This window comes from Rhinopithecus roxellana, chromosome 22 (assembly GCF_007565055.1).
Source record: "Rhinopithecus roxellana isolate Shanxi Qingling chromosome 22, ASM756505v1, whole genome shotgun sequence".
Taxonomy (NCBI): Eukaryota; Metazoa; Chordata; class Mammalia; order Primates; family Cercopithecidae; genus Rhinopithecus; species Rhinopithecus roxellana.
This window is the reverse complement of record NC_044570.1, coordinates 8,805,214-8,819,346: the sequence shown is the minus strand read 5'-3', so window position 1 is coordinate 8,819,346 and position 14,133 is coordinate 8,805,214. Positions and strand designations below refer to the sequence as shown.

Sequence of the window (14,133 nt, the reverse complement as noted above, 5' to 3'; positions counted from 1 at the left end):
AACATGATCTGGCAAATGGATGTCACCCATTATTCAGAATTCGGTAACTTAAAATACGTCCATGTATGTATAGATCCATTTAGTGGATTTATACTAGCCACCTTACAAACAGGAGAAGCTACCAAACATGTCATAGCTCATCTACTACACTGTTTCTCTATAATTGGAAAGCCTAAACAACTAAAAACAGACAATGGTCCTGGCTATACATCCAAAGCCTTTCAAGACTTTTGTCTTAAATTACAAATAAAACACATTATGGGAATTCCATATAACCCTCAAGGGCAAGGAATAGTTAAAAGAGCACACCTATCCTTAAAAACCACCACTGACAAAATAAAAAAGGGAGAATGGTACCCTACTAAGGGCACCCCTAGAAATATCCTTAATCACACACTTTTTATTTTAAATTTTTTAAATTTGGACAACCTGAACAGATCAGCAGCCGATCGATTTTGGCATTCCGAGTCCAAAAAACAATTTGCCATGGTTAAGTGGAAAGACCCATTAGACAACACATGGCATGGTCCAGACCCAGTGTTAATCTGGGGAAGAGGCTCAGTTTGTGTTTTTTCTCAAACTCATGATGCAGCCAGATGGCTACCAGAGCGACTGGTAAGACAGGTACCTAACAATAGCCAATCCAGGGAGTAATTTTCTCCCTGAGAGTACTCTTTTCCTCTATTGCAGAGATGAACTCCAACTACAAGTCCCTCTGGACCATGGTGCTGATTTGCCAAGCATTCCAGGTTTATGCCGGCTTCAGTAATCCCCATGAGGCCCATACATATATACAACAACAATACCGTAAGCCCTGTGATTGTTACGGGGGATATGTGACCTCCCCTCCAAGTAAGTACTTCTCAACTGTGTCCTGCTCCACTCACACAGCATACCTACCTAGTGACTCCTTTAAGTGGAGGTGTGTGTCAACCCCAAGAATATTTAGCGGAGGGGGTACCACAACCTGCCCTTGTGACACATTTGAGGCTGCTATGCATAGTTCCTGCCACACTACTTATCTAGAATGTACCTCTGGCAGTAAAACATACTATACTGCTATCTTAACAAGATCTAGAACCCCTACTATAGGGGCCAGTAATGTCCCTACAGTTGTAGGAAGTACCAATAACCTTATATCAGCTGGCTGTACTGGAACTGTAGGACAGCCTGTCTGCTGGAATATTCGCCCCCCTCTTCATATCTCTCACAGAGGAGGGCCACAAGACAAGGTCCGAGAAATTACTGTATACAAAAAACTTGAAGAGTTGCAAAGGTCCCTGTACCCGGAAATTCACTACCACCCCTTGGCCTTGCCCAAAGCCCGAGGGAAAGAGAAAGTTGATGCCCAAACCTTTGCCCTCCTCACGGCTAATCATAACCTGCTTAACAATTCCAACTCTAGTCTGGCTGATGACTGCTGGCTGTGTCTGCAATCAGGAGATCCCGTTCCTCTTGCCATACCCAGCAATGACTTAAATTATACATCCAATACCCCTTGCACCATAATTCCTCCCCTTAAAGTACAGCCTTTAGAATTTCCTAGTTCCTCTTGCATCTACTCCCCTCCCTTTAATAACACTTACGACCTTGATGTAGGATTCAATCAATTCAATAATTGTTCCACAATAGTAAATATTTCCCAATCACTGTGTGCCCCAAACAGCTCAGTTTTTATATGTGGCAATAATAGGGCTTATACCTATTTACCTACTAACTGGACAGGACGCTGTGTCTTAGCCACACTTTTGCCAGACATAGACATTATCACTGGAGATGAACCTGTGCCTATCCCAGCTATAGATCACTTTTTAGGAAGAAACAAAAGAACAATACAATTTATCCCCTTACTTGCAGGATTAGGCATCACTACTGCCGTAGCAACTGGGGCTACAGGCCTAGGGGTTTATCCCCTTACTTGTAGGATTAGGCATCACTACTGCCGGAGCAACTGGGGCCGCAGGCCTAGGGGATTATCCCCTTACCTGCAGGATTAGGCATCACTACTGCCGGAGCAACTGGGGCCGCAGGCCTAGGGGATTATCCCCTTACCTGCAGGATTAGGCATCACTACTGCCGGAGCAACTGGGGCCGCAGGCCTAGGGGTTTACCCCCTTACCTGCAGGATTAGGCATCACTACTGCCGGAGCAACTGGGGCCGCAGGCCTAGGGGATTACCCCCTTACCTGCAGGATTAGGCATCACTACTGCCGGAGCAACTGGGGCCGCAGGCCTAGGGGATTACCCCCTTACCTGCAGGATTAGGCATCACTACTGCCGGAGCAACTGGGGCCGCAGGCCTAGGGGATTACCCCCTTACCTGCAGGATTAGGCATCACTACTGCCGGAGCAACTGGGGCCGCAGGCCTAGGGGATTACCCCCTTACCTGCAGGATTAGGCATCACTACTGCCGGAGCAACTGGGGCCGCAGGCCTAGGGGATTACCCCCTTACCTGCAGGATTAGGCATCACTACTGCCGGAGCAACTGGGGCCGCAGGCCTAGGGGATTACCCCCTTACCTGCAGGATTAGGCATCACTACTGCCGGAGCAACTGGGGCCGCAGGCCCTAGGGGATTACCCCCTTACCTGCAGGATTAGGCATCACTACTGCCGGAGCAACTGGGGCCGCAGGCCTAGGGGATTACCCCCCTTACCTGCAGGATTAGGCATCACTACTGCCGGAGCAACTGGGCCGCAGGCCTAGGGGATTACCCCCTTACCTGCAGGATTAGGCATCACTACTGCCGGAGCAACTGGGGCCGCAGGCCTAGGGGATTACCCCCTTACCTGCAGGATTAGGCATCACTACTGCCGGAGCAACTGGGGCCGCCGGCCTAGGGGATTACCCCCTTACCTGCAGGATTAGGCATCACTACTGCCGGAGCAACTGGGGCCGCCGGCCTAGGGGATTACCCCCTTACCTGCAGGATTAGGCATCACTACTGCCGGAGCAACTGGGGCCGCCGGCCTAGGGGATTACCCCCTTACCTGCAGGATTAGGCATCACTACTGCCGGAGCAACTGGGGCCGCCGGCCTAGGGGATTACCCCCTTACCTGCAGGATTAGGCATCACTACTGCCGGAGCAACTGGGGCCGCCGGCCTAGGGGATTACCCCCTTACCTGCAGGATTAGGCATCACTACTGCCGGAGCAACTGGGGCCGCCGGCCTAGGGGATTACGCCCTTACCTGCAGGATTAGGCATCACTACTGCCGGAGCAACTGGGGCCGCCGGCCTAGGGGATTACGCCCTTACCTGCAGGATTAGGCATCACTACTGCCGGAGCAACTGGGGCCGCCGGCCTAGGGGATTACCCCCTTACCTGCAGGATTAGGCATCACCACTGCCGGAGCAACTGGGGCCGCCGGCCTAGGGGATTACCCCCTTACCTGCAGGATTAGGCATCACCACTGCCGGAGCAACTGGGGCCGCCGGCCTAGGGGTTTATCCCCTTACCTGCAGGATTAGGCATCACCACTGCCGGAGCAACTGGGGCCGCCGGCCTAGGGGTTTATCCCCTTACCTGCAGGATTAGGCATCACCACTGCCGGAGCAACTGGGGCCGCCGGCCTAGGGGTTTATCCCCTTACCTGCAGGATTAGGCATCACCACTGCCGGAGCAACTGGGGCCGCCGGCCTAGGGGTTTATCCCCTTACCTGCAGGATTAGGCATCACCACTGCCGGAGCAACTGGGGCCGCCGGCCTAGGGGTTTATCCCCTTACCTGCAGGATTAGGCATCACCACTGCCGGAGCAACTGGGGCCGCCGGCCTAGGGGATTACCCCCTTACCTGCAGGATTAGGCATCACCACTGCCGGAGCAACTGGGGCCGCCGGCCTATGGGATTACCCCCTTACCTGCAGGATTAGGCATCACCACTGCCGGAGCAACTGGGGCCGCAGGCCTAGGGGATTACCCCCTTACCTGCAGGACTGGCATCACCACTGCCGGAGCAACTGGGGCCGCAGGCCTAGGGGATTACCCCCTTACCTGCAGGATTAGGCATCACCACTGCCGGAGCAACTGGGGCCGCAGGCCTAGGGGATTACCCCCTTACCTGCAGGATTAGGCATCACCACTGCCGGAGCAACTGGGGCCGCAGGCCTAGGGGATTACCCCCTTACCTGCAGGATTAGGCATCACCACTGCCGGAGCAACTGGGGCCGCCGGCCTAGGGGATTACCCCCTTACCTGCAGGATTAGGCATCACCACTGCCGGAGCAACTGGGGCCGCCGGCCTAGGGGATTACCCCCTTACCTGCAGGATTAGGCATCACTACTGCCGGAGCAACTGGGGCCGCCGGCCTAGGGGATTACCCCCTTACCTGCAGGATTAGGCATCACCACTGCCGGAGCAACTGGGGCCGCCGGCCTAGGGGATTACCCCCTTACCTGCAGGATTAGGCATCACCACTGCCGGAGCAACTGGGGCCGCCGGCCTAGGGGATTACCCCCTTACCTGCAGGATTAGGCATCACCACTGCCGGAGCAACTGGGGCCGCCGGCCTAGGGGATTACTCCCTTACCTGCAGGATTAGGCATCACCACTGCCGGAGCAACTGGGGCCGCCGGCCTAGGGGATTACCCCCTTACCTGCAGGATTAGGCATCACTACTGCCGGAGCAACTGGGGCCGCCGGCCTAGGGGATTACCCCCTTACCTGCAGGATTAGGCATCACTACTGCCGGAGCAACTGGGGCCGCCGGCCTAGGGGATTACCCCCTTACCTGCAGGATTAGGCATCACTACTGCCGGAGCAACTGGGGCCGCCGGCCTAGGGGATTACCCCCTTACCTGCAGGATTAGGCATCACTACTGCCGGAGCAACTGGGGCCGCCGGCCTAGGGGATTACCCCCTTACCTGCAGGATTAGGCATCACTACTGCCGGAGCAACTGGGGCCGCCGGCCTAGGGGATTACCCCCTTACCTGCAGGATTAGGCATCACTACTGCCGGAGCAACTGGGGCCGCCGGCCTAGGGGATTACCCCCTTACCTGCAGGATTAGGCATCACTACTGCCGGAGCAACTGGGGCCGCCGGCCTAGGGGTTTATCCCCTTACCTGCAGGATTAGGCATCACTACTGCCGGAGCAACTGGGGCCGCCGGCCTAGGGGTTTATCCCCTTACCTGCAGGATTAGGCATCACTACTGCCGGAGCAACTGGGGCCGCCGGCCTAGGGGTTTATCCCCTTACCTGCAGGATTAGGCATCACTACTGCCGGAGCAACTGGGGCCGCCGGCCTAGGGGTTTATCCCCTTACCTGCAGGATTAGGCATCACTACTGCCGGAGCAACTGGGGCCGCAAGCCTAGGGGTTTATCCCCTTACCTGCAGGATTAGGCATCACTACTGCCGGAGCAACTGGGGCCGCAGGCCTAGGGGTTTATCCCCTTACCTGCAGGATTAGGCATCACTACTGCCGGAGCAACTGGGGCTACAGGCCTAGGGGTCTCTGTTACTCAATACACCAAATTGTCTTGTCAACTGATCTCAGATATGCAGGCCATTTCGAGTACTATACAAGATTTATAAGATCAGGTAGATTCTCTGACAGAAGTAGTGCTCCAAAATAGAAGAGGCCTAGATTTACTAACTGCAGAACAGGGAGGCATCTGCTTGGCTTTACAGGAGAAGTGCTGTTTCTATGCCAACAAATCCGGGATCGTCAGGGATAAAATCAGGCGTCTACAAGAAGACCTAGAAAAACAACGAAAAGAAATAACCGATAACCCGTTTTGGACTGGGTTCCATGGACTCCTTCCCTGTCTTATGCCATTCCTGGGCCCCCTGCTTTGCCTATTGCTCTTACTCTCTGTAGGACCTTTGGTCTTCAATAAGCTCATGACATTTATTAAGCAACAAGTCGAGGCTATCCAAGCGAAACCTATACAGGTCCATTATCATCGCCTAGAACAAGAAGATCGCGGTGGTTCATACTCACACCCATTATGACCACCTTCCCTATGCGCTGAACTGGACAGCCAACGACGGGTAAGAGAGTGTCATCTTTCACTAACCTAAGACAGGAGGGCCATCATAAGCTACTGCCTAATCCCATGACGGGTACCAGTGATGAGATGCATTACTCCAACCTAAGACAGGCGCAGTTCCCGAGAGATAATCTTCTAGCCACTATTATATATTAAAAAAAGGGGGACCTGTCCGGAGCCATGAGGCCCGGAATTAGCCAACCTCTGTTGCTTGATCTCCGCAAAGCGGAGACAAGATGGCACATTTCCGGGTTCTTCATTAACAACCTTTCTCGCGCGCGCCTAAACTGTTCCCACGCGCGCCAACCTTTCCCACGCGCGCGCAAAGTTTTTCGCGCCCAGGAAGATATGCAGCCTACGGCGCAGGCGCGATCCCACGCCCGGGAAAATTACCAACCCACGGCGCATGCGCAAGTGTAATTTGAGAAAACTCGGCCCCCCACCACTGCCCTGGCCCAACCTCTTCCTCTGCCAGCCTATATAAGGCATTGCACCACCACCATTAAACGAGACTTGATCAGGCTACTTGTCTTGTCTCCATTTCTTGTGTTTTCTTGTCTCCTCCATTCCCACTCCCCCTTCCAGGGTCCGTTCCACTGTCCTGCAGGTCGGGACAAGGGATATTTCCCTTAACTAGTACAGTAAAACTGAAGGCATATATTCAACCTGAGGAAGCTAAAGAGAGAACTACAACAACTCAAGGCATGTAAATCTGCCCTTTGAGAAATGTTAATTAAATTGGACATGCTAAATAGGAACTAGTAAGACTGAGCCCACAGAATGTAAGGTAGAAGCTGCAGTGATAGAACAAATTCTCCACTTCACAGGCTTTGTGGAGAGCTTCTTGGGGCTTCTACCATAAACCTGCGAGCACTTCGCAATGACAATGACTGAACTAGAACACTTCCATTTACTGCCTTGCTATGGGATGTTAACTGAAGTTTCCTCCATGCTAATGGAAATAATGGTGCCCAAAAGTTTCATGATAAATTAAAAATGCTTTACATAGAATATTGCTACCTGGAAAATATAAGGAGGAGATACTCATGAGCAGGGAGCCTCCTTTTTCCTTACGACTTACTCTAACCATGTGAAGAGCTGTCAGACTGAAGAGCTGCCAGACTTTACAGTACCTGATAGCTCTCACCTGACAAGAGCTGCTAAGCATATGACTAGCAGTTCCAAGGTACACAAATGGCATCTTGATTGTAAGGCTGCTGCTCTGGTTAAAGAAGACTCAAGGAAGTATGCTTACTTTGGATTATTTACAGTTTAAAACATTTGGGTAAAGTATGTTATTAATAAGCATATTTACCTTCCACTTTGAGTTCTCCAGAATTCAGAAACTGATTTTAGGACACTGCAGTTACTTGCCTAAGTTTATTAAGAGCCTTTTATTGGCCGGGCGCGGTGGCTCAAGCCTGTAATCCCAGCACTTTGGGAGGCCGAGACGGGCAGATCACGAGGTCAGGAGATCGAGACCATCCTGGCTAACACGGTGAAACCCGGTCTCTACTAAAAAATACAAAAAAATTAGCCGGGCGAGGTGGCGGGCGCCTGTAGTCCCAGCTACTCGGGAGGCTGAGGCAGGAGAATGGCGTGAACCCGGGAGGCGGAGCTTGCAGTGAGCTGAGATCTGGCCATAGCACTCCCGCCTGGGCGGCAGAGCGAGACTCCGTCTCAAAAAAAAAAAAAAAAAAAAAAAGAGCCTTTTATCTTAAAACCAGACAACTGGAGTCACTACTTACTTTACCAAGACTGACTAGACTAACACATTTTTAGGTAAAGTTCCAGCAAAGGCAACTTAAAAGGAGCCTATATGGGCTATCAATTCTTGCTGTTTATTATGCAAACAATTAGGCCAAGTAAAATAAGCCTAACACTTATTTTGCACGTGAATTGGTCTTATTATAATTCCTCTATAATGGAAGAGGAGGGCTGGAGAAACTGTTTCAAAGGAAAAGTTTAGTATTTGTTACTAGATTTCAGCCCTGACTTCTGTTTTTAATTGCAGCATACAAAGCATGAGTTATTTCTTGGGTACAATAATCCTCTGAAGATCACCAGATTATAGTTTGTTTTCATATTTTTAGTTGGTACCCTAATGGAACAGGTTGTTAGTTCTGACATGAAAATACTCTTTTGATTGTCAAAATACTAACATCATGTATCTCTCTTTATTTTACTTCCAAAGAAAACAGATTCATGGTCTCCTGAAGCCTAGAGATAACAATCTCCCTCATCTGGCATCTACTCGGCCCAGACTCTTTTTCTCTGCAAATGTCCTGCTGCTAGGACTATACAAACACCCTCCCTTTAGGGCCAGTGACTGCCAAAGCGGTGGGCACATGAGATTCCAAGGAATGGTTCTGAGGGGCAGAATTAGGTTATACCCTCCAAAGTAACAAGGGGTAAACAAATGCCTCAACAGCTAGTAAAACAAGGGACTTTGCCCTCTGAGCTATCATGTGGCACCTTTTCATGCATTCTAACCATAAAGAATTTTCTGCTTTTCATAAACCTAAAAGAAAACAATTACTGACAGGGTAAAGATACTTCATGACAAAGCCTCCTAGCTATGAGTTGTACATCTAGATAATAGTTTTTAATTTTTTTTTCAGAACAATGTTTATTTTTGAACAGGTAATTACTGTAATTCTGTAACTAAAACCACGATTAGTAGTGGAAAGCATAGAAGTTACAGCTAAGTCAGTTTTGTAACCTCACCTTTGACTTCTTGCTAGTTGACTTTTTAACTTATTAAAAAAACAATGTGGCTGGCACAGTGGCTCACACCTGTAATCCCAGCATTTGGGAGGCCAAGGTGGGCAGACCACAAAGTCAGGGGTTTAAAACCAGCCTGGCCAATAGGGTGAAACCCCCTCTTTACTAAAAATACAAAAAAATTAGCCAGGGGTGGTAGCACACTCCTATAATCCCAGCTACTCAGGAGGCTGAGGCAGGAAAAATAGCTTGAACCCAGGAGGCAGAGGATGCAGCAAACTGAGACCACCCCACTGCACTCCAGCCTGGGTGACAAAGCGAGAATCTGTCTCAAAAAAAAAAAAAAAAAAAAAGTGAGTAACGAACGTGCGTCTATATCCATTCTTTTTTGCCTAAATATTCAACTGGCTGTAAGTCTTTCACTCTCAGTTTCCTGGTAATAGAGGGATGGTGGGGAGTCCCCACGAAGGACAAGATGAACCCAGACCAGACACCCAGGCCACACTGGGTTCATCTGTCCCAACTTCGTGGGACAGAATAAAAATCTGGTGGCCACTGATGTTGCCTCTGACAAATCTTGGCCTAGAGGGGAAGAATGTAAACCAAAAATAAAATTCTAAGCCCCCCAACCATCTGAATGGACCCTTCCTCTTGGCAAGGACATTCCAAGGCTAACCTGAGGCACTGGTTCAGGTCGTGATGCAGAGAAGAGGGCAGACATGCTTATCATATGCTCCTCCCTTTTGGAATTACTAATACAACAGATCATTTCTCTGATGAGAAACATTTACAATCTATTTTTTCTGAAGCCCACTACCTGGAAGCTTCACTTGCATAACAGAACTTTGGTCTTCACAACGCCTCATCATCATAACCCAGACAAGTCCCTTCTATTGACTCTAGGTCTTTAGGTAATAAAAACTTAACTGTCAACCAACTACCAATCAGAGCAATTTTAAATCTACCAGTAACCTGGGAGCCCCGGTTTTCAGCTGTCCCAACTTTCCGGGCCGAAGCAACGTACATCTTCCAGACATGTATTTGATGGATGTCTCATGCCTCCGTAAAATGTATAAAGCTAGGTTGTGCCCAGACCACCTTGGACAAATGTTCTCACAGTATCCTGAGTGCCGTGTCATGGGCCATTGGTCCCTCATATTTGGCTCAGAATAAATCCCTTCAAATATTTTACAGAGTGTAACTCTTCATCAGCAACTTTCAGTTCGGAAAAGATTTCTAGCTAGAACATAAAAAGCACAAGCAATAAAACAAAAAAATTAATAAAAGCTTTTGTGCTTCAAAATATGTCATTAAGAAAAAGACAAGCTGCAGACTAGGACAAGATATTTGCATATCATGTCTGACAGAAGACATTATCTAGGCCAATGCAGTGGCTCACACCTGTAATCTCAGCACTTTGCGAGGCCAAGACGGGTCAATCACTTGAGCCCAGGAGTTTGAGATCACCTTGGGCACCAAGGAGAAACCCCATCTCCACAAAAAAGTACAAAAATTACCACCCTCACAAACATGGTGAAACCCCATCTCTATTAAAGATAGAAAAAACTTAGCTGCGCGTGGTGGCACATGCCTGTAATCCCAGCTACTCAGGAGGCTGGGGCAGGAGAATCCCTTGAACCCGGGAGGGAGGCTGCAGTGAGCCAAGATCACACCACTGCACTCCAGTCTGGGCACAGAGCAACACTCTGTCTATAAAAAAAAAAAAAAAAAAAAAAGAGAATTACAAAAATTAGCTGGGCCTGGTGGCAAGTAGCCCAAGCTACTTAAAGGCTAAGGTAGGAAGATCACTTGAGCCTGGGGTATGGAGTTTACAGTGAGCCAATATTGTGCCACTGCACTTCAGCCTTAATAGCACAGCCTGTCACACACACACACACACACACACACAGAGGAAAGAAAGGAAAAGCAAAAAAAGACATAGCCAAACAAAGAGCTTTTACAGCTCAATTTAAAACAAACAATAAATTTTAATGGGCAAGTCTGAACATTCTCTAAAGAAACACAATCAGAAAACGAGCACGAGGCCGGGCGCGGTGGCTCAAGCCTGTAATCCCAGCACTTTGGGAGGCCGAGACGGGTGTTTCACGAGGTCAGGAGATCAAGACCATCATGGCTAACACGGTGAAACCCCGTCTCTACTTAAAAAATACAAAAAAAACTAGCCGGGCGAGGTGGCGGGCGCCTGCAGTCCCAGCTACTCAGGAGGCTGAGGCAGGAGAATGGCGTAAACCTGGGAGGCGGAGTTTGCAGTGAGCCGAGATCCGGCCACTGCACTCCAGCCTGGGCAACAGAGCGAGACTCCGTCTCAAAAAAAAAAAAAGAAAATGAGCACAAGAAGATGTTCAACATTTGTTAGCCATTAGGAAAATGCCAAATAAGGTACCACTGCACACCCAATGGAAAGAGTACATCAAAACAGTTGATAAGAATGTGAAATGGTGTAGCCACCCTAGAAAAACAATTTGGCAATTGTTTAAATTAAATATAAACTTACAATACAATACATAATTTTGTTACCACATACCTACCCAACACATAATTGTTCTTTGTTTTTTTTTTTTTTTTGAGATAAGAGTCTCGCTCTGTTAGTGAGGGTGGAGTACAGTGGTGTGATCTCAGTTCATTACAACTTATGCCTCCTATGTTCAAGGGATTCTGCCGCAGTTTCCAAGCAGCTGAGACTACAGGCCCGCACCACCACGCCCAGCTCTTTTTAGTAGTTTTGGTATAGACAAGGTTTTACCATATTAGCCAGGTTGGTCTTGAACTCCTGACCTCAAGATCCACCCACTTTGGCCTCCCAGCGTGCTAGGATTACAGGCATGAGCCACCAGGCCCAACCCTATAATTGTCCTTAAAGTTCTTAAAACATAACAAAGAAACAAAAACCCTAATTGTTCACACATAAAGCCTTGTGTACATCAGTGTTCCTAGCAACTTTACTTATAAAAACCCCAAACTGAAAACAACCCATATATACACTTAGTAAATGGGTAAACTGCATCTATACAATGATATACCATTAATATGAAAAGATGCAATATTTATCCATATTACAACATGAATGACTCAAAAACATTATCTACATGGAAGATGAGACATACAAAGCCTACATATTTTGATTCAATTTTTTTGAAACATCCAAAAAAGTCAAATCTGTAAAGATAGAAGATTAGGGACTACCAAGAGCTGAAGATGTGAGTGGAGAATGGCTTGAAAAGGTGCAAGGATGTGCCAGAGTGATGAAAATGTTCTAAAACTGGAAGTGTTTCAGAACTCTGGAAATTTACTAGAAACCAGCAAGTTGTACATGTAAAAGAAACATTTAATATGTAAATTATACTTCAATAAAGCTGTTACACTAACTTATGCAACAAGCAAAACATATTTCCAGTTTATTGCACAAAAATATTTTAACTACCAATCCTTTAATGCACATTTTTAAAAAGATATAGATACCTTTAAATTATCTTTAAAATGGATAATTATCTTTAACAAAGGATGGTTTCCACATCAAAATGTAAAACAAATATAAAAATTTCTATTGCAGTTTAAAAACGAATCTTATAAAACAACAAAAAGCTAAAAGAAAGCGTTAATTTGTGCAACAAACCCAGAAGTGAATGTTGAAATTGACACAAATACCTACTTTCCAAAACTGTAAGCTACCTTATAAATATCTGATGAAAAAATCGCCGGGCGCGGTGGCGCAAGCCTGTAATCCCAGCACTTTGGGAGGCCGAGACGGGCGGATCACGAGGTCAGGAGATCGAGACCATCCTGGCTAACACGGTGAAACCCCGTTTCTACTAAAAAAATACAAAAAAACTAGCCGGGCGAGGTGGTGGGCACCTGTAGTCCCAGCTACTCCGGAGGCTGAGGCAGGAGAATGGCATAAACCCGGGAGGCGGAGCTTGCAGTGAGCTGAGATCCGGCCACTGCACTCCAGCCCAGGGCGACAGAGGGAGACTCTGTCTCAAAAATAAAATAAAATTAAATTAAATTTAAAAAAAATCTATTAGAAGATGTCCATTAAAATATGTAATACTGGATACTGGAAAATGCATTTCAACATCCAAGAAGAAAAAAACACCCACAGTAAATCCCTTTTTTTTTTTCTGAGACAGAGGTCTCAGCTTTATCTCCCAGGCTGGAGTACAATAGCACAGATCTTGGCTCACAGCAACCTCTGCTTCCTGAATTCATGTGGTTCTCCTCCCTCAGTTTCCCAGGTAGCTGGGATCACAAGCGCCCACCACTATGCCCAGCTAATGTATGTATTTTTAACAGAGACAGGGTTTTGCCATGTTGGCCAGGCTGGTCTTGAACTCCTAATCTCAGGTGATCTGCCCGACTTGGCTTCCAAAAGTGCTGGGATGACAGGCATGAGCCACTGTGCCTAGCCTGGAAAAGAAATCCTTCTTTTCCATTTTCATTGACAAAGCATGGTAACCATTCAAAAGCCCAAAAATTACATGAACATACTCAGAAACCCCTGAGCCTCCTACATTATCTCACCTCTGTCTGTCGGTGACTGGGAGGCGCGGGTGGTTTACAGTCTCAATAATAGTAAATAAAATCTGTTAAAAATCACTTCATTACATAGATTCTAAAATATGTTTTTGCTATTATATAGTCATTACAAAAATTTTCTCCAAGTTTAGACGAATAGTCATATATCCATGTGTGTATATATACATTTTTTTTTTTAAGTGAAGTTTCACCCTTGTTGCCCAGTCTGGAGTGCAGTGGCGCAATCCTGGCTCACAGCAGCCTCCAACTCATGGGTTCAAGGGATTCTCCTGCCTCAGCCTCCTGAGTAGCTAGGATTACAAGCACCCACCACCCCGCTCAAGTAATTTTTTTTTTTTAGTAGAGAGGAGATTTCACCATGTTGGCCAGGCTGATCTTAAACTCCTCACCTCAGGCAATCCAGATGCCTGGGCCTCCCAAAGTGGTGGCACCACACCCAGTCCCAAAGTCACATATATTACTAAAACCAACCAGCAAAAGGAAGTATTGTAACAGGAAGATTGACAGAGTAAACATCACACAATCACTGTTAACAGAAAATGGTAAGAAGAAATAATTAAAATAAGACAATCTTATTTTCAAGTCAGTGAAATAAAAAACCTTCGCAACTCACCCTTGAATCACCAATGGCAAATACTTCAGGCTTTCTTTATTCCCAAACTGTAAGAATACAGGTAAAACCATATAAGTGAGTTTTCTAATTGAAAAACAATTCGTGACACTCTTAAACAATTGCCCATTTGCAGAGAAGAAAATAGTGATTAAAGCAGCAAACTAAGAAAAATATAGAGCTTTATGGTGTGTATTTTAAAGTTTAACAGTATGGTTTTAAATAACGGTGGGACCTTATGATTTGGT

General features: G+C 47.3%; 1 protein-coding gene across 1 annotated transcript in view; it reads right to left on the bottom strand.

Annotated features, from left to right (window-relative positions):
* The window catches only part of USP9Y (ubiquitin specific peptidase 9 Y-linked), a 226,358-nt gene that overhangs the window by 210,155 nt on the left and 2,070 nt on the right, over positions 1-14,133 (bottom strand). Inside the window, exon 2 of the mRNA XM_010356752.2 lies at positions 13,889-13,935. Within this exon, the coding sequence (XP_010355054.2) occupies positions 13,889-13,935 (47 nt within the window). The remainder of the gene's footprint in view (positions 1-13,888; positions 13,936-14,133) is intronic.